At 44.6% G+C, this 24,974-nt stretch overlaps 1 protein-coding gene across 5 annotated transcripts in view; it reads right to left on the bottom strand.

Annotated features, from left to right (window-relative positions):
- Positions 1 to 24,974, bottom strand: part of FYN (FYN proto-oncogene, Src family tyrosine kinase) — a 212,549-nt gene that overhangs the window by 36,413 nt on the left and 151,162 nt on the right. For 3 of the 5 annotated variants that reach the window (XM_006070084.3, XM_006070083.3, XM_006070085.3), the window contains 6 exons: positions 16,924 to 17,181; positions 15,057 to 15,153; positions 7,829 to 7,927; positions 4,986 to 5,089; positions 3,842 to 3,991; positions 1,082 to 1,246 (listed from right to left, as the gene is read on the bottom strand). In XM_006070084.3, the coding sequence (XP_006070146.1) occupies positions 1,082 to 1,246; positions 3,842 to 3,991; positions 4,986 to 5,089; positions 7,829 to 7,927; positions 15,057 to 15,153; positions 16,924 to 17,170 (862 nt within the window). In that variant the 5' untranslated portion in view covers positions 17,171 to 17,181. Of the gene's footprint in view, positions 1 to 547; positions 704 to 1,081; positions 1,247 to 3,841; positions 3,992 to 4,985; positions 5,090 to 7,828; positions 7,928 to 15,056; positions 15,154 to 16,923; positions 17,182 to 24,974 lie in introns of all 5 variants that reach the window. The other 2 variants (XM_006070086.3, XM_025294726.2) reach the window with 2 other exon arrangements.

Here is a 24,974-nt window from a genome sequence, read left to right on the forward strand (position 1 = left end):
TTATTGACAGATGTTTCAGGGTGTTTTAAAGCAGTGGGGAAGGCCAGAGAAGTTGGCCTGACCAAAGACAACCAAATTAAGAGAGAAGAACGAGTGTCCACTGAGTACCTGCCATTTGCCATGGAGATATACTATGCCATATCACCCTCAATGTAATCCTATGAAGTAGGTATTATTTCAGTTTTACAGATGAGGTAACTGAGGTTCAAAGAGATGAAATAAGCCCCATGCCCATGGTTAATCAGCTGGAAAAGATTCAAATCCAGGCTACTGAGGAAAAAAGCCCATGGTCTTTTCCTATATTAGCCCATCTGTAGAATCTTACCTTCCCACGTCTTAGAAGAGGAAACATCATTCTTACTGTACTGGTTTTCTGTTCTGTGTGCCTTAATTAACCACATGAAGCAGAATGGAAGGGAATAACCTGTGCCCAGCTAGCCATCCAGGTCAAGCATCTTGGTCCCACCAGCTGTGTGTTTGTTTGTTCAAAATTGCCTTGTAGCTGGCTTTGAGATGCAGCCAAAACAAAATGTGCCCTCTGCCTTACCAAGCCACACTTCAGCGAAACACCCCTGACCCAGCTTCTTCTCCAGACACAGGGAATCACGTGCAACTTCCCAAGCATCTTTAGACAATCCAGAAGTTTGTGGGGTACAACTCGATGCAATCACAGTTAAGTTAAAACACAAACCATCAGCTTTCTCTACAGGAAAGGGAATTAATAAAGAAAACACAGTCCTTATAATCCATAATCATGCATGCGCTAGAAAAGATGGGAGGTGACGGGCCCTTTAGGGCGACACTGTTCATTCTACCAACATTTGCAGTTGGAAATGAAGGCCTTTGGTGCAGGCTAGAATATTCCTTGTACCATTTCCTGGTTTATGAATTGAGGCTCATATAAGAGTATCATTTGCGCCATCTGCCAATCTTAACCAGAATTCTGAAATCAAAATCCAAATTATTTGTAATTCATATTCTCTTCCTGGCCAAAAAGTCTTTATTTTCACCTTCCATCTTTGATGTTTGGGACTTCCCCAAACGAGAAAGCTAGTAATAGAGTAATTGAGTCTCGGCATACCCATCCATACTTCCCCAAACTGCCCATTTCCCAGTCTCTTGATCAACTGCAGGGATTCTCGAGGGATTTCCCAGACATCTTTGGTTTTGACAGACAGATCGGTAAGCCGTGGCATCCCTTTGTGACAGGGGACTACTAGGCGACAGCAGAGACCTGCGGCTCTCTCTGATGGAGCGAGGACAGCGGCGGGAGAGGAAGAGAAAAGCAAACACGTGAAACAACAACACTCACGGGGCACAAACCCAGCCAGCGCACAGGGTTACTCAAAACAGAGCTATGTCAGCAGAGAACTACACACGTGTTGGAAGAGTAGACACCACACACTGAAACGTGCTCGCTGGAGGCAGAACAGAAGACGTTTTGGATTTCGATGACTGCGTACACCCAGGTCTACTATAGTCTATACATAGATACAGATTCAGGCTGCTTTGGTGTCTGTGCTTATGAAATAAGAAAAATGTTTTCAGCCCAGTGTGCTAATAACATGTCTTCTGAAACTCTGCAAATAACCTCTATTGATTTCAAAAAGTACATTTGGACCACAGAATGTCAGCACAACTGTCTTTTGCCGCCGTCTCATATCAAGGGTGTGGGGACTCTCTTTGCTATGAATATACTTAAAATTGTAGCTTCAGTACAGGCTTCTCGTACAGAACGTTAGACTGTTATAAACTAGTAAGGCTGGAGATTACACCTGGCGAGGGAAAAAAGAGGTCCTATTTCTCTAGTGATTTCTCTGACAATTTGAACTGACTCTCTTCTACCAGTCAGCTACTCTTGCTTCTTTGAAATCTTCCATTAAAAAAAAATCTTTATAACAGTCTCCGATGTATAATTTAGGAGTCTGGCTTGAAAGGAGAAAGAATGGGAACTAAAATTTGCAGAAACTCAAGGATGTGAGAGAACTCTATTTCCTATGAAAAAGAGGAAGGAAAAAAGTCATTTTCACTTATAGATTATTTGGAGGATTTTTCCCTTTTCTTCTCTCTCTCTTTAAAGAAAAAGTCTTAGACTGCAGCAGTGGTAAGGGGAAATTGTCTAAATGCCAAGCTAAACACCAGTCAGGTGAGAAAGTTGACAATGGACAGGGACTCAAGGCAGTGACAAAAGCTGCAGAGAGCCTGGCCTGAGATGGGACGGAGCCCCGCTGGCCACACCCCACTGAGGCGTCTCTACTCCAGGGACACAGAATGTAGAGCTGTTGCCTTTGCTCCAGGAACCAGCTGCAGGTTCCTTGTTATTCCTTTCTTTTTGACAGAATCAGGTTCTCAGACATTTAGGCAGGAAATTATTTATGTGTCAATATTTCAGAGGCATTTTATTGTGTGAGGGAGAGAAAGAGGCAAGGGGAGAAGCCAATATAAAAACAAATCTGTCTCGAGATGGATTTTTTTTTTTTTTGAGATTAAAAAGTGTCTATTGCTCCTCACATCCCTTCTCTCCTTCCAGCTTTATGATGTTATTAAGGTGCCCTTTCCAACACAATATTTTCAAATGATCCAAGCCCTGGGGATCCAGCTGATGTCTGGCTGTAATGAAATATATTTAGGCATTTGAGAGATCCTTACAACATGCGGGCATTTTGAGCACATCATTTAATCTCAGGGAGATATTTTGCTTCATTTCTCCTAAGTATTTCATTAGCATCCACGCCAAGCAAAGTGACCCCCTTCCCTAATCAACAAGCTTGCCAAGTGTTGTTAATGCTTTTTCATTTGCTCTTTAGTGCCCAGGATCAATAGACAGATATTTCTTAGTGCCATTTTCAAAAAACTGCCTTTTTTGGTGCTAAAAAATTATACACACATATTTTTAAATGAATGAGCATACAGCAATAGTGGAAGTCAAGCCATGTAGTATTTTGAAGTCTTGTCATTATCCTAAAGAATAACAGAAAATGTACATATGGGTCACATAAAAACAATTGGGATATAGACCTCTATCTGGACATGCATATGTCCATCCATTGGTGTGTATATATTGACATAGTGGGGTTGACTTGCTAATCTAGGAAAGAAAGCCGTCATTTTAACAACTACGTGTACCATCACCCTCTTTAATAAAATGTACAAATCACACACCTAAACACCCAATAATTATATGTTTCTAGGAACAACAGACTGATGGTGATGTCTGGGTGTTAGGACAGAGATGGATCTAGTGTTTGAAAGTTTAATTTAATACAATATCTGTAACAGCCCTAGGAGCTGTGGGTCATATACATCTAAGTCTAGTTAGTAAACGGAAGCATCGGTGGGGAAGTGGAACATGAGAAATGGATGGTGAAAGTCATCCAGTGTACGTGTGTGCAGCCCTTCCTGCTGAGAGGGAAGTGATGGTAGGAACACACCACCCCCTCTAGGAGGCCCCATGGATGGAGTTCCCCCAGAGACCACACCTTCTTCCTTTCACAGCTTCGAAACCATATATACTGCAGGGGAGCAGGAAGAGATAACTTCCAAGGATTTAAAGGCGAAGACGAAAAAGCAAACAGCTTTTAGAATTTAACCTATTGCTTTCTAGTTGGGGAACGAGAATGGTCTTTATTTTGACAAACATATGGAACGAACGATAACTGTGAAGGTAAAAATAGTGACAGAACCTGTTCGGCCAAGCCTCATCTTAAGAGTCTAGCAAAGAAGACTGTTTTCCTAGTGCCTTTGCAATATATTTGCTGTACCACTTTCCCTTTTCCCACTCTTTTCTTACTCCCTCCCTCCAGCATCCAAATGGTTAGTAGCCAGTTAGAATTCACCTTACCTGAGTAATGTTGTACAAGCTGCTGAAGGGTTTCAAATTGGGCCCGGGTGGTAATATAGTATCCACCGTTGTCAAGTTTGCGAATTTTATAATGTTTGACATGGTCTCCTTTCATATCATCCCAGTCTCGGATAGAAAGTGAATAGGCACCTGGGAAGTGTGCAAAGCATTAGCAGCTCCAATCATTTTGAATACCAATTTCTTTTTGGGGGACTCATTTACTTGAGTATTCTGATTGATAATTATCAAGAGGAGACACACACACCACACACACACATCCATTCAGCAACATAGGAAGAAAATAATTTTTTCCTGCTAATGTCAGAAGATATTAGTAATAAAATGATTCTACCATTGGGAATGAAAGCTCCCTGGATTTTTTTTCCCTATGATAAGTCTTTTCAGTGTACTTGTCCTGGTGAACTCGGCGTAGACCCAACTTCCCCAGGGCAAGATGAGGCAAGCACAGATGCTCATGGCCGAGATTGCTATCCTAGTCTGGGTTATTCACGGAGCATCACCAAGTCAGGGGTGGTGTGCACTGAAAGAAATCTAAGGGCTGTTTCTCTAGAACTGAGCTTCCGATTATTGCTTCACAACACTTTTCACAGGAGCCAATAACCAGTAGTCTGTTTGTTCAAGCTAGAAGGCCACTGCTGTTTCCTTGGCCCAGCTCCTCTCATGGGCTCTAATGAGTTGTTAAATGATGAGAAGGCCAGCAAATGGAGGAAGAGAAGTCCTCGGTTGTGGAAAAAAACAAAAGAAATGCAAAAAAAAAAAAAAAAAACCCACAAAAAACCCTCCCAAAAAACAATGTGTGATGGGCGCCTGAGGAACTAAGAGTTTCAGAAAATCCTAATTCTAAAGGACTTCTGAACGGTCTGTGATCTTGCGTGCCTGGAGGGGAGAAGCAGCCCAGCCCCTGTTTCGGGAGGAAGGTCTTGGTTTCGAGCCTCTGTAGTCCTTTTGGAACTGTCTGCAGTTCTAGAGCCTGGAGGGGAAACTGAAAATAGGACTCTGCTCACGAGGCAGAGAGGATATGTGCCATTTAAAAATCCTTGTACATTAGAGATAAGCCTTTCATCCCCTCTGACTAATCCACAGATTTGAATGACAAGCCAACGTCTTCAACTCGTTATCTTACCTTTGGTGGTTTCACTCTCACGGATAAGAAAGGTACCCCGTGGGTTTCCAAAGGACAAAAGCTGTCGCTCAGCATCTTTCCGGCCGAGTTTTCCAAAGTACCACCTGTAAGTGAGACCAAGGGAAGGAGACATTGTCTAACGATCATTTGCCAAAGTGGAACAGTGCCCGTGCGTCCTCCTCACGTCCAAGTCCCTCCTTAGCCTCCCCCGTGCCTCCTCACCTCCAAGTCCCTCCTTGGCTTCCCCCTGTGTATTTTTCCTAGCTTCCTCTAGTTCCCTTTCAATCTATTCCTGATTCCGTCCCTAATCCACCCCTTTCACGCCTGAAAAACAATCAGATTTGAATCGCAGGTTATTTTTCTTCCTTCCAGAGATGATGGGAAACCGGTGGGTTTGTGTTGCAAGTATCACTTGCATGAACAAAAAGGAAAAACCCCAGACCTTGTTTTGAAATGGCAACTTCAGGACACCCTGCCCATGAGCTTCTACAACATCCTGGATTTTTGAGCATTATTACAACCCTTGGCAAATAACAAAACACAGTCTTAGTGTACATAAAGATCATTAATCAAGCATTAAAAAAAAGCCCATTGGAATGGATAAGCAGTCTTTTCAGTAGCTTCCTACCTATAGGAACTCTGAAAGAAAGAGGTCAAGGCTATCCCTAATTTGAGATGACTGCTGTCCCCGGATGCTTGTGACTCTCGTCTTCCTGCTCAGCAGTGGGAAGGACCTGTAAGAGGCATGTGCTGAGTGGTGGTGCTGCGACCTGCCACACGTGACCTCTGGCACAGTGGCAGGGCCACTTACTGTTCACGGTCAACCAGCACAGCCTTAAAAACGGCTCGGTGTCACAGACGTGTTCCTACTCTCCCTGTAATATCACTCCCGTGCCACTTTCGGAAGCATCGCATCAAGCCGCCTCCTGGCCTTCCTTCTTCATCTTTCACCTCCCCCGTACCCTCCAGCCGTAAGCCCAGCCTGACAGTTGGGTGATGTTTCCACACTAGGTGCTGGGTGAGCAGCAGGTGCTTCTAGAGCCCCAGGGAGAACTTGGTGGCACTCCATTGGAATTTGTGCACAGGGACAATTTTTAGAATGTTTGACTGTGAAAGGATCCAGTTTCTAAAATGAAATTTCAGTTCATTATACATGAACACAGCTATTCTGTGTTCACTGTCAAGTTCTTTTGTGAATGAGTGAGCTTCCCTGAAGATAAGAAAAGACACTGCATGTCAGCTCCTTCGTGACTTTTAAAGGCACAAGACCGCAACAATCCTAACCTTGTGCTAGGGGGGATAAAGGGAACTATACGAATCATTTTGTGGGAAATGATTTTCCAGATTTGTATCAATAACCCAATTAAAACGCAGTGTAAACATGAACAGTGCTGAAAGGGGAACCATTAGGACAATAGCGTGTACTAAGGCAATCGTATTTTAAGATAATGGTAATTAACTGCACATGTAAAACCATGGGTATTATTTTTTTAATGTTATTTGCTTCTTTAAAAAACTATTACAAATATAACTTAAACGTATATTGGGTAGGTTCCCAGTTCAGTCAAAGTAATGGTATATTTTGGTGGCATCTTTTATTCTGAAAGAACACAGAGATGTTTGCAAACCTGCCCTAAAATAATGATTCAGGGCAGATTCCTTTATTCACTGATGATGAAACACTCACTGAGAGCAAAAAGGAGCTCAGAGTCACTGAGTGTTCGATAGTGGAAAACAGATCTTCCTAGAGGAGATACAGGGGAATTAAAGACAAGCAAGCCATCCCACAGGGGAGTCTAACTGTCCCTGCAGCGCTGACATAAGCGCCGGGCATGTTAAATATCAGCGCCAAAGTGTGGACTCCAGGGCCGACTCTTCTCAGCAACCTCGCTGGAAAGTCAGAACTGCCTCAGCAGCAGAGGCAGGTCCCCTAGGTATTGGGGCAGTGGGGTGGGCGGTGAGGGAAGGCCCGGCTCCCACCTTCAGGAGATCCTGTTCTACCTCCCTTGCCCTCAGTTCAGAGGGGAGGGCCGCCACACGAGCCATCCTGACAGCTCTCTGCTTTGGAAATGCCCATGAATCCCCACAGGCCGGGAGAGGAACTATGGTCATTCCTTCTAGGATATTCCCTCAGCCCATCGACCATCTTATGAAACCGCTATCAGTGAAATCCTTGTACTAACTGCTAGTCACGATTTGCTAAGAAAGAAGCCACCTGAGACTCTATGTCAAAGCAAAGGACCATTTGAAGTGCATGACCACGGGGCTTCCTGAGTGGCAGGACACACTGCACGTGCGTTATTCCTACCTGGGCTGTGAACGGTGTGCCTTTCCAGCACCCCTTTAAAACTCCCGTACATGCTGAGGAGAAAAATCTCAAATTGATCTTTAACGATTACTTACACCTCCCTTTCTCTCTATCTTCATCCCTCCCTTCTTCCTTCCCCTCCCCTCTTTTCTTCAGCAGACTGCAGGCTTAGATCCTGGAGTGGCCAGTAATGCATGCTCTAGGTAGAATTTCATCACGTTCTTATGGTTATTTCTATCTATGGCAAAGTAATACTCGGTTTTTATTTGAGGTGCTACTATAAAGTTTCTTCTTGAAATAAATGTTTTTAAAAGGTGAGCAGGCTTTAAGAAAAACATTAAGTTAATAAAGATACAAGCATTACGCAGATGTGGCAAAAACCACGGCATAGAGCCTGGGGGTCACAGCATTGCCACATCCTCTCCCCCCTTGATGGCTCTCGGGGACTGCTTCTTCCTCTTGCATAAGGCTAATGAATTTATCAGTGCAACTAACGTGGAAAAGCAAGTAGTTAAGAGAAAACAGCAAAACGTACTCTTCTGCCTGGATGGAGTCAACTGGAGCCACATAATTGCTGGGAATGTAACCCGTTTCTCCAGTTGTCAAGGAGCGTGCTTCCCACCAATCTCCTTCCCTGGAGAGAAAAAAAAAAAGAGAAAAGGAAGTGAATATGTCAACTGGTTCCGTGTTCTGCAGTCACAGGCTCGGTGTAGTGGGAGCACATGACTACCTCCTAGTCATTCTACTACCTGACTTTTCCAAACTCCCACACAGCTTTCTATGAGGGTCCAATGCGTGCCATCCACATTAGCTGGGAGAGGATCCAGCTTTGTCTCTCATCTCTCGCTTTATTTATGAATTCAGAATGTAGGACCCTCCGTGAGGGGGCACTGATGGGGAAGAGGGCATTTGGCTTGGTGCGTGCTAAGCTATTTCAGTCGTGTCCGACTCTTTGCAACCCTATGGACTGTAGCCCACCAGGCTTCTCGGTCCATGGGACTCTCCAGGCAAGAATGCTGGAGTGGGCTGCCATTTCCTACTCCAGGAGATCTTTCTGAAGCAGGGATCGAACCGCTGTGGCTTATGTCTCTTGCGCTGGCAGGCAGGTTTTTTTTTTTTGCCACTAGCACCGCCCAAGAAGTCCCTGTGGCTTGGTAAGTGTCTCCAACGTAGAGGGGAAGGGAACTCAATCACTGCCTACTTAAGGAAAACATCGTACCAACAACAAAATTGTAATTATGTGAAGTGAGGGATGTGTTAACCAACCTTCTTGTAGTAAACATTTCACAACATACATGTGTCAACCCATCACATTGTACACCTTAAACTTATACAATGTCATATTTCCAATTATATCTCAATAAAGCTGAGCTGGGAGAAAATAAAGGGTGCGCTGATGGTGCCAACTAACAGTCTCTACTTCATCCCCAGCGTCCGGGTACCTCTATGCAGGCCCCTGGCTTTAACGTTATTTTGTCAGCTAGTAAATGATTTGAGAGAAAGAAAAAAGGGAGAGACAGACACTGTAGCTGCATATGTGTGTCTGTGTGTTTAGTTGCTCAGCGCTGTCTGACTCTTTGTGACCCCGTGGACGGTAGCCCGCCAGGCTCCTCTGTCCATGGGACTCTCCAGGCAGGAGTACTGCCATTTTCTACCTCAGGGGATCTTTCCGACCCAGGGATCGAGCCTGTGTCTCTTGAGTCTCCTGAATTGGCAGGTGAATTCTTTACCACTGTATCACCTGGGAAGCCCTTCACAGTTGTATATCATTTGAGAAAGGTGGCCTGTTAGGAGGCCCAATAAAGGATGTAGGCGCTCTGAATATCTGCCTTGTTTGCTTTCAAGAAAATAGGTAGAAGAATAAAGCTTACAGTGGGTTATAACTTGCTCATACATTTGCCCTCTGAGGTTATCTCATCGAGTATTGACAGCACTGGCCTGAGTCTGGGGGGCAGGAGAGGAAGGGTGGGTTCAGCTGTGTGGGTGCAGGGGGAGGAAAAGACCTCGCTAAGAGGGTGAGAGTCTTAGCCTCACCACTTCAGCCCGGTGTTTCAGCCACAGCATGGCCTCATCTGTCGGGCGCTCAGCGCTGTGGGCAGACAGACGGAAAGGGGGACTTGAAACACGACCCAGCTTGAAACAAATGAATAGATGGAATGGTTAGAGTTCATACGATCAGACTCACACAGCTGCACATGACAGGGAGCACGAGTGGAGCGGAGTATGCGCCTCCTCCCCCATCAACAAAGGTCAGTGTGTATGTGGGGCTGTAGCTCTGACACGGACGGTGTCACAGAGCCCTCCACCGGACTGTGGTCAAGAGCGGGAGGGTAAGGGAGGACCGAACTGCCCCTGAGCAGACGGAGGCCTCCCAGCCTTTTGATCACCAGATGCCCAGCACCTTCTCTCTTGCCTTTTTTGGTCCTTGGAGGAAGCAAGGGCAATTCCAGGCTGTTTTTTTTTTTTTTTTTTTTCCAATCACTTTTTCACTGACCTGTGTGTCAAAGCCCTCCGACAGGGAAGAGAAATGCTGGCTCTGGACCCTGGTCAGGGTCCTCCCCAGATGGATGCAATTAGGTGGAGGAGGACCAGCCTCCGTGGTAAATGCACGCCTCACTCTATGACTCAAGCTCTAAAGCCTGACCCTGAGCAAGGTGATGATGAGCAGCCACTCCAGACAGGATTTCACACGACAGACAGACGGTGACAAGCCCATCGGGGCTACAGGTGCGGCTGCGGGAAGTGTCAGGTGGCACAAGCAGCACAGAAGAGTTCCCAAGGAAACAGGGTGCTCGCAAAGCCTTTAAAAAACTGCTGTTCTAATTAGTTTTCCAGTCTTTCATTACTCTATTAAATTTAAACAAATCAATCAAAAGAGGGAGATAGTTGCACCCAGAAATTCCTTTATTAATAATTTTAAATTTAGTTCATGGAGTAATTTATGCATACCACAGACTACAGGTACATATGAACACCTGTGAACCCACCACCCAACTTAAGAACTAGACTGATACTGGCTGTGTGGAATCTACCCTGTGTAGCTGCCTGAGCTTGTCCCTCTGCCTTTCAGGTTCAAATTATGACATTACAAATGTTAACACTGTAACAGTTTGTATTGGTTTCATTTCTACATCTGTCAAGGGAAATACGTGCAGTTGTAAGGACATCATCTAAGAACATATGTGGAAGTTTATTTTTTTCTTTGCACACTGCACGTGTTTAAGGAAACTGCTTTGGAGCCATTATCATTTTAACGTGGTGACATTTACTGCTCTGAACTTCCACTAGATGGAGACATTTCATTATAGAAAATAACAGTACATATCACTTCCAGGCTTTCTTCTCTTTCTCTGTGCTTCCCACCACACACACACCTGGGAAATCTCCCAAACAGTAAGAAAAATATTAAGTACTTGCAGCAGAGGCTTATTTATTTTTTACTGCAAAATAACCTTCATTGAGTTAGTTATAATTGATTTGAATTTAGGAAAAAAAAGTCAATACTATCAATTTTCAGGTGCGTGGAAATGTCATCTGGGACAGGAAACCAATATACTTTGCTGCAAGTTGTGACAAGCACAGCCTTATCCAGGTGATCAAGTTCTTTCGATTTCAAATTGAGCATTAACTACCTCATTTTGGTTTTGGCACCTAAATAGTTTAGCACTGATTAGAATCCAACTATCAGATCATTTTAAAGTCATGTATTAGGAATTCACAATTTTCTCTTGAATGCCTCTATTAATCTCACAAAGGTTTTCAGTCACTCATGAGAAGCTGAGAAAGATAAAATCCTTTTCTCTTTTTGAGGCCATCTAGGGTCCCTTTCTCCACCAAAGGAGGTGACAAGGACACAATGTAGTAACTCACATGTGCCCAGACAGGCTGGTATAGACTCAAGATAGCAAAAGGACCCTTCTGAGCAGATGAATAAATCACTTTTTAATACACTGGAAGCCCAATTCACTTACAAATAAATAACATACTCTATGCAAATTATTCAACTTGATTTAGGAAAACAGGATCTTTACTAGGTTATTTTCTTTGAGTTACCACAAGTAATTAGTATTATTAAAATTGCATTTCTTTAAACATTTCTTACAGTCCAGTTATTTCATTAATTTAAGAGTTGGTGAGACTTTTCTTCAACTGTTATCTTGGTCTGATTCAAATACATGATTTAAGCCTTGGCTCTGGTTTAGAATAGAAATTTCCATCACAGCTTCCCCTCTTGCTCTAGTTTAAACACATATTAAAAGAGCCTCTTCCCATTCCCCAGAGCTGCTCAGAGGGCTTGTGGTCCCAGGAGCTGGGAGTTTGGAGCCCTGATGGAGCCAGGAAATGACATTTGCAAACAGAAGTCAGCCTTGATCTATGGAGCTTTGGCGCATTATTATTATAAATGCTGGATTCTTTCTAAATTTGGTCACCACCCATCTTACTCTCACAGAGCATATCCATAACAATTTGGTCAAAAGCTTACATGGGCTCTAAACCAGATTTCTTCTTATTACAATGAAAAGAGCTTTAAAGGAGTCACTACTGTAGGCCATGGGAGCTTCCCCGGTGGGTCACTGACAAAGAATCCACCTGCCAATGCAGGAGAAGTGGGTTTGATCCCTGGGTTGGGAAGATCCCCCAGAGGAGGAAATGGCAACCTACTCCAGGATTCTTGCCTGGAAAATTCCATGGACAGAGGAGCCTGGCGGGCTCCAGTCCATGGGGTTGCAAAGAGCTGGACACGACTATTGACAGCACCCTAGGCCACGAGCACTGTTCCACTCTGTAAAACACTGATTATATTTTAGAGTTGCTGCTTCTGGTGGTGCAGCAGTAGTCATGAAATGCAAAAATAGGAATAAAACAGATGAATTCTGTATTCAAAAATGGATCAAGTTTAGTAATGTCCGAACACCCTGCACTGAGCACCTACACCTCTCCTCCCCGTGGTGGGAAGCCGTGCCTCCAGCTCGGGCCAGGGGCACAGCCACACAAGCACATCACACGGTTTACGCTGCACCTTAAAGCACAAAAGCCTGCCCGGAGGCCTTCAGCTTCAGCCCGCTGACAGGGAAAGGAGTGGGAGGGCCCACACGGGGGGTGTGGTAGCCCCTGACAGGGAAGGGAGTGGGAGGGCCCACACGGGAGGTGTGGCAGCTGGCCCAGGGAGAACACAGCCCTGTCCCTCCCCATCTTTCAAGGGGTGGGAGCCAGGGGCCCAGGAGAGGCTGGGGAAGGGGAGGGAGTCGCGCGCCATCTGGTTCTGCACTGCTGCTTTGTTTTTCCTTCACCATTTTCCCTTCCCTGTTATTACCCTTGACTTCGGGATATTGTGTTTGTTACAAAAACTTTATTTTCAACGCTCCATAACCTTGAAAAAGGGCATTTAAATGGCACGTAGGATGAGAAATTCCACTGGCAAGAAGGAAGAACATTAAAGGGGAAAAAAAGTCCTTTGTAATATTGTCTTCTAAGGGAACAGGGTCAGAGCCTCAAATGCCTCCTGTAAACATTAAAGACCACGCATGCAAATCACGAAATATAGATTGAGGTAGATCGTATCTTCCTTGAGTGCTTCTCCAAAATTCCAATCAGAAGCCATTCCAGATCTGACCCAGCTTAACAAAGGAGGAAGTCACAAATTAAGATTTTGGCAACGACTGGCTTTCCAAGTGCCCTGCAAACCTGATGTGTAGACCCATGTGCAGTGTGGAGAAAACCTAAGAGAGTCACTTAAGGTATTTTCTATATTTCTGAATTCTTACCTTTTAGAAGTTACAAATGAATTGAAAAGTTCTAACCAACCTTGGCATTTAGGAAATACTGAATACAATAGGGAGGGGAAGGAGGGTGGTATTTCAGAGTTCGAAATTAGCAGCCTCTGACAAGAAGCACTCATCTGAGCATCGAATTAACAAGGAATCAGAAATCAGAAGACATCAAAGCCAAATGCCCCCTCTCCCACTTCCCCTCAAACCTGTATGTAACAGCAATGGCTCAGTTTCCTCTGACTTGGGCCTTTCCAGCCCCGAGCCTGACACTGCACTCCGTATGCCATCCCCACATCTCACCCTCCGCTCTGCCACTTGCTAGCTCCACGTACCTGGGCTGCTCTCTATCCTGAGCCTCTGGCTCCTCCTATGTCAAAAGATGACTACGAGCCACACCTCAGTTGCTGTGAAGGGCAAATGAGAACATCTGCAACTTAGCACATGGCTGGCACCTAAGAGCCCTCAACAAAGAGCAGCTGTTCACTAGTTAAAGAAAAATTCCTGTGGCTACAGGAGGAGGGCTGGGGGGGTGGGGTGGGCAGGTAATGTTCTTCTTGATCCTGGTACACGTTATATAGGTATATTTGGTTTGTGAAAATTCTGCAAATGGTACACCTTTAAAAAAACTGTGGTAAAATACGTATGACATACAAGGTACCACCTGAACTATTTTTCAGTTGAGCAGTGTTATTATGCGAGCACCACCATGCACACTTTTGATCTGTGCACTTGACCATACGTAATTTAAATAAAAAGTTAAAAAAAAATCCCATCCACCCCCCTGTTAATGGTGACAATAATAAATTAAAAAAAAAAAACAACCCAATCCTATAACTACAGAGACAGTTCCTTCTGATGTCTGGAAGAGTCACTGGCCTAATATGGGAGGAATTCCATTCCTGCCCTTGAAAGGTCGTCCTGAGTTGGGGGCATTTGAGGGGAGGGGAGGGCTTTATAAGGAGGCAATGTTCAGGGCCTGGGGCAGTTCCTTGCTCCAAGGACTACTCCTCTTTCCTGGGATGTGCAGGGTGAGCAGGGCTGTGGGAAAGCAGAAGTGCCAGGCGTCCGGGCCTTCCACCATCACACAATCCAGTTTGCTCAGAGGGCAGAGGGCAGATTAACTGGACCTTCCTAAGGGGCTCTCCGCCCTTATTTTTCCCAGACACTAGGGGGCGCTCATGAGGGAAACTTGAGGAGTAGGGGAGGGGGCCTGACTTAGACACACGGGACATCATTTTCTTCTGAGCCTGAATTTTTCTGGAGGGCCCTGACCTGTGCACCTTGCCTGAGCCTAATAGACACAATATTTAAAAACTGAAGGGAAATCGGACTCATATTTTACTCTCCCTAAAGGAAGTATTAAATGGAGGATTTGAAACATGAGTGATTCTCGCCCTTGACGTTTCCCCATTGCCTGCATAACGGGCTGTTCCTACTGGCCACATTGAAAAGGCATGCACTGTTGTCATTCTCAAGAGGGCCAAATCAGTTCTCCTTCCCCCTTACAAAGGTTTCAGTCAATTGCAAATTTTCATTATGGCAAAATGCCTCCACAGGCTTCACCAATTAGAATATCTAGCGGTTTTGAAAATGGAATGTGTTGCCAGCGTTACATGAGGCCAGGGTGACACGTGAAATCTGAAGAAAATCTCAGGGCAGAGAGAGGGTAATGTGGATAGGCAAGCCCCATGCCAATCATCTGAAACTGTGGATTTGTAGAGGGAGATCCTGGTGTTTCCACAGCCTTTAAACCAAAACCATTGACTCTGCTTCTACGCTCCCAAAAAGCTCCCTGGACACACAGAACCATAGAATACCACACTGGTTCATTGACTCATCTTTCCTCAAGTTAAATTGCTAAGAATTAATGGATTCATGAGCAAGTGCTCTCTTAGCATTTCAGAGATATGAAAAAAGGTGCAGACTGCTAACACTAGAATCACTTCCTGGCCTGAAAGGCATGCCTGCTTTCTTCTCCCTCTCCGAACTTACGAGCTGTTCAATATTTGAAATTTTTCTCCTTTGTGAAAACTCAGGTCATCTTCTGTCCGTGCTTCATAGTCATAAAGGGCCACAAACAGGGTCACTCCTGACAAAAAACAAAATCAAAATGGGAGAGATTATTACACCAGGGAAAATTAATTCCAAGAGATTAAATCTTCACTAAAGCCTCATTCTCAAAATTTACATCTAATCAGCACTGATAACATCAGGCAGTGTTGTAACTAATGCGTGAAACCAGAATTTATGCCTCAGTCTTTGTGAAAGGAAGTATTATTTGAGCTGACTAAAACCCAGGGCTGAAGGATTTCTCTCTGCACACTTGGAATGAGTCTTCAAGAATAGACAGATATTAATATTACATTTTGGCCACAACCAAGGGCAACAAGTAGCAACATTACAGTTCAGATGGGCAGCGCTCTGCAGCACTGACAAGACACGCTTTGCCCCCATGAGGAGCCACATGAGGCCCAGGGAGAGAAAGCAGAGTGCGCGCCTTCTCCCAGCAGGCACGGGGTGTGTGTGCTGGGTGCATCTCTGGCCCGTTTTCCCCGCTGCATCCTCCAGAGACAGACGTCCCTAGACTGCCTGATGATTTCTTTCCTTCAGCCCTCCATTCCAGGAAGGCTGGAAAGATAAGGAAGTGTGCTCAGCCTCCAGTCACCCATGTAAGGCCTGCTCTCAAGGGAAAGCTACATTCACCATAAGGATGAACATAAATATTTTTTTTCTACTGAACAGAGTGTGAAGTGTTGGCAGCACAGAAGTAGCTAGTTGCCCAAAGCTCTGGGTCAGGTCCCCTGGATATAACTACACTACCCTGTTGGGTGCAGAGGGAAGAGAGGCCTTGGTAGTGCCAATTCCCCACGTAAAAAGTAATAGTGGGCTATTTTATAAGACCTCTGCTCCCAGCTGAACTGAGAACATATGGGTTGATGTATTATATATATATATATTTAAAAAAATTTATAATAAATAAGACAGTTTTGGAACAAGTTATGTCAAATATCTAGTTACCATGGTTCACATACTGGGAGAGGCTTTGGAAGATTAAGGATGCATGAGATATCTTACAAATATTTCAGAAAACATATGTCTGAGAACACACGCCAGATATTTTACAAAGTATTAGCTAAGTCAGCAAATGCACATAGCAGTGAAACACAGCCTAGGGAAAAGAGAAGGAAAAGTTAAAAAAAAAAGAGACGATCCCTTAAGGATACATAAGATTCAAATTTAAAATACAAAAGAGATGAAAATACTTGAGGGCTGATAAACTCTGTCATATAGAAGACAATGGGAGGATTAGAGAATCAGTGGAGACAAATTGCCAAAAAATAATATAGCCAAATGAGCCCACCAGCTGGGAAGTGACCGGCAGGATGGAGGTTAATTAGAAAGCTGAAAGGGCAGGTACTCCCCTGGAAACACTATGAACTGGGGGTTGTGAGGAAGGAGTGCTTTCATAGCTGGAGAACTCAAAACATCCATGCTCATATCCAGTCCTGAAACTTCTGATTCAAAATATCTGGGATTGGGGGTGGGGGTAGGGCTCAGGTATCTATATTTTGAAAAAGCTGCCTAGTTATTCCAAGCCAGCCAGCCAAGGTTGAGAGCCACTGGCCTCAAATGACTCAGCAGAAAGTTGTGCCTTGTAACCCTCACAGGATCCTCACAGAGCAGCAGCCGGGGGACCCCCATGCCACTGTTGCCGGTATCTAGATTTGTCCATCAAGCTTCAGTGATTTTAAGAGCCTTTCATTTGGTAGCAGGGAGCTGGAGAGTGGTTAAAAACTCAAACGCCAAAGGAGCACAAATGTTCAATGGCTAAAAGACTTAAGAGTAGCTTCATCCTGACCTGTTCCTCCTCTTGTTCGCAAGGTCCCAGTATGAGACGAAGAGTTCACACCCCCAAAGACGGTGAGTCCTTGGCCCCCGGCCCCGTGGAAGTTGTTGTAGTTCGGGATGGAGGTCACGCCGAAGCTGGGGTAGTGCTGAGGAGTGGGGTCTGTACCATAGCGGTACCCGGAGCTCTGGTTCAGACTGCCATCCCTCTCCTCCGTCAGTTTTGTTGCTTCTTTGTCCTTACATTGCACACAGCCCATTATCTAAATTCCTGTTGAAAACAAACAGAAAGAGGCACGTGAACTTGGATGCCCCCTAGTGGCTGGGTCGCTTGACTATAAAGGAGAATCTTTTACAAAGTTCTCATGCAGTATTTTAGGCCTAGAGGGCCATGGAAAGCTGAGGCTGGGGTTGGTGGTTGGAAGTAATCTCAGTGCCCTTAACTTGACCATCACATTTATCCCTCATATGCTCTGGGCGATGGGATCAACACAGAGCATTATGTTCACCATGCAGTATTTTCCCTTACGTGAGGTCTGCACCCTTACAATCCTGTAATGTCAGATATCTGCCTAAAGACTGTCCAATAATATAACTTGGTTTTCTCTAGTCACCTTAAAAAATAGTGTATGCTCTCAAAAATGAATCTGTGCAGTATTAGAATAAAACATTAGAATAAAACCCTCCATCACAGCAAAGGAAATCTAAAGAGAATACAGGCATGTTGGAAAAGCCAGAATATAGCCCTTAAATAGCTTACTGTACTTCTTCATTCATGGGTACTCATTCACAGATACACATTTGCTAAATTTTAAGCAATAAGATGATAAGTATCAAAATTAAGAAATAATCACTAGATGAAAAAAATACAGTTGGCAGAAACTGAGAGGGCTGAGTGTATTTGCAGGATGTCATGATAGCCTACAGTCACAAAATCATTTAAACAGGCTAATTAACTTTTTAAATTTCCATTAGCTTTTGACATCTTTCAGAAACACTTAAAAGCTCATTCCCATATTCTAGAATTAGTGGTGAATTAAAACTTGAGTCACTGTCACTCATCCTCCTTCTAACTAAACCTACTGTGTCGAGGCTGGTCTCAGTAAAGGGCATCAGCCAAGACCCAAGTGTTCTCGTACGAGTCCTGAAGCTCGTCTGTCACTGGCTCCTCTTCGTTTACTTCTCAGCCCTCCTGTCTCTCACTCTACCATCCAAACATGCCTAACTTCTCAGTGCTTAAGATTCTATTCTTCCCACTCACCTTTTGTCCTTGGAACATGGCTTTGAACCCCTTTGTCCTCTCCTCTCTGGGTTTTTTTTTGATATGGACCATTTAAAAAAAGCCTTTATTTGTTACAATGGTGTTTTTGTTTTATGTTTTGGTTTTTTGGCCATGGAGATATGTGGGATCTTAGATTCCTGACCGGGGATTGAACCCACACTCCCCGCATTGGAAGGTGAAGTCTTAACCACTGGACCACCAGGCAAGTAAGTCCCTCCCTCTCCCTCTATGATACACAATATAATCTTCATGTCTCAGTTAAGACACCACTTCCTCTGCAAAGCCTTCTCTGATTCCCCGCCATCCCCCAGGCTGGGGTGCTGCTCTTCCTCAATGCTCATATGGCATCTTGGTTTCTCTCTTTACAGCATCTATTGTGCCATATGAAAACATGGCCTTCCCACTTGTCTCACTGCCCAGTAGACTGTGAGCTCCAGGAAAGCAGTGTCCTGTCCATTTTTGTCATTGCTATATTGCCAGTGGCTGGCACATAGTGGGTGCTCCATAAAGAGCAATTGAATGAGCGGAAATTCTCTAACCCACTGTTTCTCTTTTATCCTTTCTGCCTCAAAGCCAACCCTTCTTCCAGCAACTTCTATCAGCACTGTGCCCTGTGTTTTAGAATCTACTGGCATGTGTGAGACATGAAGAAGATTAAAAAATGGAAGGTGAGTTGGTTAAATGACCCCACTTTGGACTGCAATACCCTGTCCAGCTGTCGGTGGGGAGGTAGAAAATGCAATGGATGTCCCTGCCAAAGTTCTGAAAAGTGGCCCATTTGGGACCAAAGAACCAAATAAGAAACACATGACATCACGTGTAATTACATGTATCCACCGGGGAGAGTACAGCTGGTACAGGATGAGAGGGGACATGAGGTGGTGAAGGGCAAGGAAGGAACTAGTATCTCTCTATATCTTACAAACCAAAATGGGGGTGCCACATCAGACACAGACACTCTGGGGGGGCACTTTTCTGAGCGCTGCTTCCATGCCGGCTGGGGTCATGGAAGCAATATCAGACTGTTTAAGGCCCTCTCACATTACATGTTTCAGTAAATACTTATTGAACTGAATGTCAGTTCCTGAGAATGGAAATGTTTGGAAACAAGCCGCCTGCTGCTCGAGCTGAGCTCACCAAATCTGGAACACATTTACGCGTAAATCATTCCAGATTAACTTACAGTGTACTCTGTCCAACATGCTCTCTAACTTATGGTAAACGAATGTGATTTTTAACAAGTTTCCAATAGGAAATGCAAAGTATCTCCAAGGCATGATTGGCTGAAGGATTTTCATCATTTGTTGTTGGTGTTATTTCACAAGACTGGTAAATATCTTGCTCACTTCATATTAACCCTTTCATGGTGGAACGTTGCCCTGAGCTTCTACAAATGCCAATAACACACTGCTTGTCCTAGGTGATTTTCTCAGAGATTCCACTGATCTGCTGTAATCGGAGGACGTGTGACCTGCATCACAGAATCACATCACTTATGCCAGTGGTTCTCAGCTGCGGCGGACTTGGTGGCCCATGACCTAGGGACATGTCTGGCTGCATAACTTGAGGGTAAGGAGGACTGCTGGTATCCAATGGCAAGAGACCAAGGGTGCTGCAAAGCCTCCTAGGGTGAACAGGACAGCCTCTAACAGCAAAGAATTATCTGGCTCCAAATGTGAATGCACGAAGCTTGAGAAATCCTGAATTATGAAGAAGACAGAATTTATAGCTATATCTTTGAAACAGTATAAGAGCTGTTTTCCTTATATGCATGCGATTAACACTGCAGTCCAGAATGCCTTCCCTGGAAGAACAGGTATGCTGGGGCGAAAAAGGCAATTTAAAAAACTGACATAAAGTGCTGTTTTTTTTCTCGAGAAGTTCATTCCTATGACAGAGTATATAATCTAAAACCACTGAGAACTCTCACTACAAACTACTCTTTCAATTCTATCAAAAAAAACCCTACCTCAGAAACCTATTGAAAACAGAACCCTACATCTAACCAAACTAAGAAAAAAAATCTTTCAAGAATCTACTGGGACCAGTCTCTCAGAGCTATCTAAGGTGCTGCCTCCGGGGCTGCAGTCTTCATTTTGCCCCAAATAAAATGTAACTCACAAATATCCAAAAAGAAAAAATCTACTAAAAAAAGTATTACTACTGTAATAAATGTTTAACAGCTTTAATATAATTCTATGAAACAATGGAAGGAAACAAATAGTAAGCTCCTTGGAAGCAGCGATTATTCTTCGGTTTTTGTTTCATTATTGCATCCCCAGTGCCCAGAACAGTGCCTGAAACACAGCAGGTACTCAATAAGTTATGTGTTACATGTTAAATGCAGAAACACCAAACTCAATCAGAATTGTAGAAAACAATTCTCTTTTCTAGAAGGGACAGCTCTGTTACTCCTTCACGTGCTTGCAATTTTGCGTAAGAAATGTTTCTACTTGGATCTTGCTTATCCTCTTCACTTTGTTGACAAACATGAAGAAAAGGAAATAAATCAGGAAATGCAGGCTCAAGTCATTAAAAGCTAAATTTCAATGAAAATATTTGTATAAGAACTTGTGGTCTTCTTCTTCCCACTTGAGGTGGTCAGACTAACTATTTCCTGATGAAAGGGGTCAGAAGATGCTATGAGTTGTACTGAGTGTGACTTCAGGCTCCTTGCCATCAAGAGCAGTTCTGAGCATTCAGGTTAAAATAAAAACATCCTTATTATGTACAGTTCTGTAGTGTGGCTTTTATGGCCCATGCTGTGCATCCATCGTGAACATATAAGGCACTAATACACTAGCTCAAGATCTGTGCGACACTGGGAAATGCTGAATAATGCCATTCAAAAGTGGGGCCCTGGGAGTACTCTGATCAGTAAATCATACATCATGACCATTGTCCTCCGCATATTACCATGCCTAGAAAAACTGATGCACAGCGCTTTGACCAGCAGGATCCTGTACCTGTGGTTAAGGTATAGATTAGACTGTGAAGACCCCTATTCTCCAGTCCTTCTGCAAACATAGGGGCTCTGCTTCTACTATGTAAGTAAAACCTGATTTACTTAAAATTTCCTTAGTCTTGTGGGTGCTCTCATATGTGCCACAAGAGCATGAAACAATGGGCAGAAATCACTAAAGAAAGAATCATCCCAGGACTTCCACGCCCTCTTCCTATGAGAGTGATGGACATCACCCATCCATCACACAGGTGGCCTCAGAATCCGTTTTCACATAGCCCTTGAGTGGTTGATGGAAGCTGACATGAAGGATGGAATCTATCCGCTACTCTGGGCACAGGCTACTTTGGTCTAGCATGAGTCTGGTGGAATGTACATTCCCTCTACTGATGCCACAGAACCTGGTCTGGTTGGTTAGATGCACATTAAACCCAGATTCGCCCACATTTCCTCATATGCCAATCAGTGAAGCAACACCTGTATGCCCAGGTTACACCACAGCAGGACTTGTGAGATTTCAGGCATGTGAGAGAGCTAAGTACCAGAAAAGGAAAATAGCCACTGGCAGTCTTCTGCAAAAAGCAAATTATTTTCTCCTGAGACACACAAATAGGATAGCAGGAGGAGGAAGGTGAAACCGACAACAATTTCAACAATGTAAGCACTTTGCCTGAAAAACCAACCGAGGTGGGTGTGGAGAAGAGAAGAGCTCTCAGACGTAAGTGGCAGCAAGGCTCTTGACAGCCCAGACTCTGGAGAGTGACAGGGAGAACACACTGGCTTGGGCGCTGATGTGGCATGATTCCTAGGGCTCTCATTCACCGTCCCTTTAGCTGCTCTCTGCTCTACCTGGGTGGGTATCACGAGGAAAGTAAAAGAATGGGAAAGGGAACTAAATTAAGAACCTGGAAACCAGACACAAGTAACTGAGCTGGGGACAGCTGGAAAGGTATTCAAAGCTCAACTGTAGATTGACTGCACAGCTGCATAGACTTCTCTGGGGAAAAAGCAAAAACTGGCAGCTTCACAACCAAACACCCTTTTCTAGTCAACAGTAATAGTGAGGCAAATGGATAAGATGTGGCAGAGTCACATGAGAAATGGATTGACTTCAGGACAGAAGACTCATGGCAGGGAACTCTTGATCCTTGTAAGACTGGAAATACCCACAAGAATCAACCTGAGGTACATATTTCTGTGTCCTCGATGGGGAAACTAATCCCCTGAGAGTCTGGGGAAGGCTTTCCTTAGCTTTCCCCATGGAACAGCTGGAAGCAGGACATTCGGAGACAGAGGAGGGCCTCACTGGTAGCAGTGGTAGTTGGGCCACAGTATCTGTCACTCCAGTGTCTCAGCGTTTTCATATCTTTTACGATATGGCTCTCCTCTCTGTGGGATCCTGGCTCCTGACCCCCTGCAGGCAGTGCTGTCTGATGGGGACAGCCAGGACAGAGGGACCAGGGATGTCTGGGGAGGCTAGAGAGAGACAGGACCACACTCAACCCTTTATGAAGCACAAACACTTCCCAAAGCAGGGAAAAGGCCACAGCTGGGATGGCATTTTAGAGACGTAAATACTTGAGGTCTGAACCACACACAGCATTGGTGCTGGGTCCAGCCAGTGGCTGCAGCCCAGTTATGAAAAATGAACACAAAAGACCATGCCAGTGAGGGAAAATCCTCTTTTTTGCTGCCAACTGGAAGGCAGGCGTGAAGTACCTGCCTTGTTGAAAAGGTGTTGCAGAACTCTAAGGTGTGCCCAAGATCCCCACCTCCTGTAGATAAGCCCCGGATAGTCCCTGGGACTTGTGGATGATGGAATCATGGCTCCTGTGTTTAGGCTCTCTTATTTGGCACAGTTGGTTTTAATTGAAGAGGGATTATCCTAGATAGACCTGACATTATCATGTGAGCCCTTGTAAGGAACTGGCCTTTTTTTGGAGAAGTAGATTCAAACTGTGAAAGGAATTTCATGGAAGGGATATTTTCCACAGCTGGCTTTGAAGACAGGAGTTACGTGGCCAGAAATATGGGTGGCCTCTAGGAGCTGAGAACAGCCCCCACCTGGCAGATTGCAAAGAAATGGGGACCTCAGTCCTACAACCACAAGGAACTACTGAGTTGGGTCAAGAAGCCTAAAAAACCTGGAAATGAATTCTTCCCCATTCAAGCTTCCAGATGAGAATGCTATTATCCAATACACTGATTTCAGCCTTGCAAGCAGAGAGAGCAGTCACATTGCGTCTGGACTTGTGACTCAGAACTGTTAGCTGATAAATGGGCATTGTTTTAAATCAGGAAGTTTGTCATAATTTGTTACAGGGCAACAGAAAACAAATACTTATTATATTCTGGTGGGATGGGGCATCACAGAGATGAAGGCTCCCAATCTCAGCAGCGATGACCATTATTAAGTGAAGGTGCCCTGCAAGCCAGGTGCCCTGCTATGTACTGGAACGTGTCTTCTCACTAAATTTTCATGACAACCCTAAGATGGGGGATTGCCTTTTGCTCTCACTGTACAATGGAGGATCAAAGAGGTTCGGGAATTTGTCTACAGCTCAGTCAGGGGTGGGGATGGGATTTGAAGCCAGACAGGCGGACTTCTTGGCCAGCCCATGGAGCCTCTACACTAGCCTTGCCTCCTGCCCCGTGGAATCTAGGTCAGTCCACGCAAGGGTGTGGGCACCAGGGTGGGAGGAGTGGAGGGAGAGACCGGTGGAGAAGGTCCCTGACTCCACAGAACCCAACCTCATGTGCATGACTAATGCATGCCCTGATTTCAGGGACTGGGCCCCGCTCCTCCAGATCCCCAGCCCACCCCTCGAGACAGCGGGCTCAGCAAGGGTGCTGGTACCATGCCAGGTATGGTGAGTCACCAGCTTCCTTGATGTGGTTTGGCATCTTAATGAACGTTTGTGCCAATGACATTAGAGCAGCCCTTAGTTTCCTGATACTTCCTAGACATGGCAGGATATTTATAGATACCAGAAAGGAGTCAGCATTGGCTTCCTTAGTGTAAAACAAAGCTGTCCTACTGCACTGAAAACATGATGCGCTTTACATTATGTAAACTTTCTGGAACATGTTGACTGCATAAACTGAGCTATACACATGTAATGCTTCCTCCAAGCACAACAATAATAGATTTCTACTCTGGGGAGCCCTCAGAGTGAGAGCTCCCCCAACCAAACACAGGTGATAAAATAATATTACATCTTTGTGGTGAGAAGAAGTGAAAGCAGGAACATCTACAAGGCAGACCCTTGCCACAAGCAACAGTGGCAGAACCAGAGCCTATTGAAAAATCAAGTTAAAACTTTGATTCAGAAATAATAAGAGGTGGAGTTGGACTCATCGGATCACTGACGCTAGGCTTTGCAACAACGGCCTTTGGAGGGTGAGGAGGAAGGACCTTGCTCCATACCACAGAGCAAGGGAACTGAACTAATAGAAATCACCCTTAAAATGTCACATTACTTTAAGAAAAAGCTACATTCCTGGCACCTAGAACATCTGCTGGCTTCCTCTTTCTGGCTTGTCCTATTCAAATGACCCTCAGGCTGCTAGGCGGCAGCTGATACCCTGGCAACACATTCTCTTTCCCTCTGTGCAACCCTCCATTCCCTGATGCCCAGGGACCCATAAGCACTTAATAAAAAGAAATGGAAGCATTAGACCCCAATGGTGAGATTTAACACTGCAGTCAACTAACTGCTGGAACCATTCCCAAACCCAAATGCACAAATGAGGTTTTAATAGCAAACCGTGGAAAAGCTCCAAAAGGAATGAAGAACACTTTCTTCTTACATTCACTTCA

This window comes from Bubalus bubalis, chromosome 10, assembly GCF_019923935.1.
Source record: "Bubalus bubalis isolate 160015118507 breed Murrah chromosome 10, NDDB_SH_1, whole genome shotgun sequence".
Classification (NCBI taxonomy): Eukaryota; Metazoa; Chordata; class Mammalia; order Artiodactyla; family Bovidae; genus Bubalus; species Bubalus bubalis.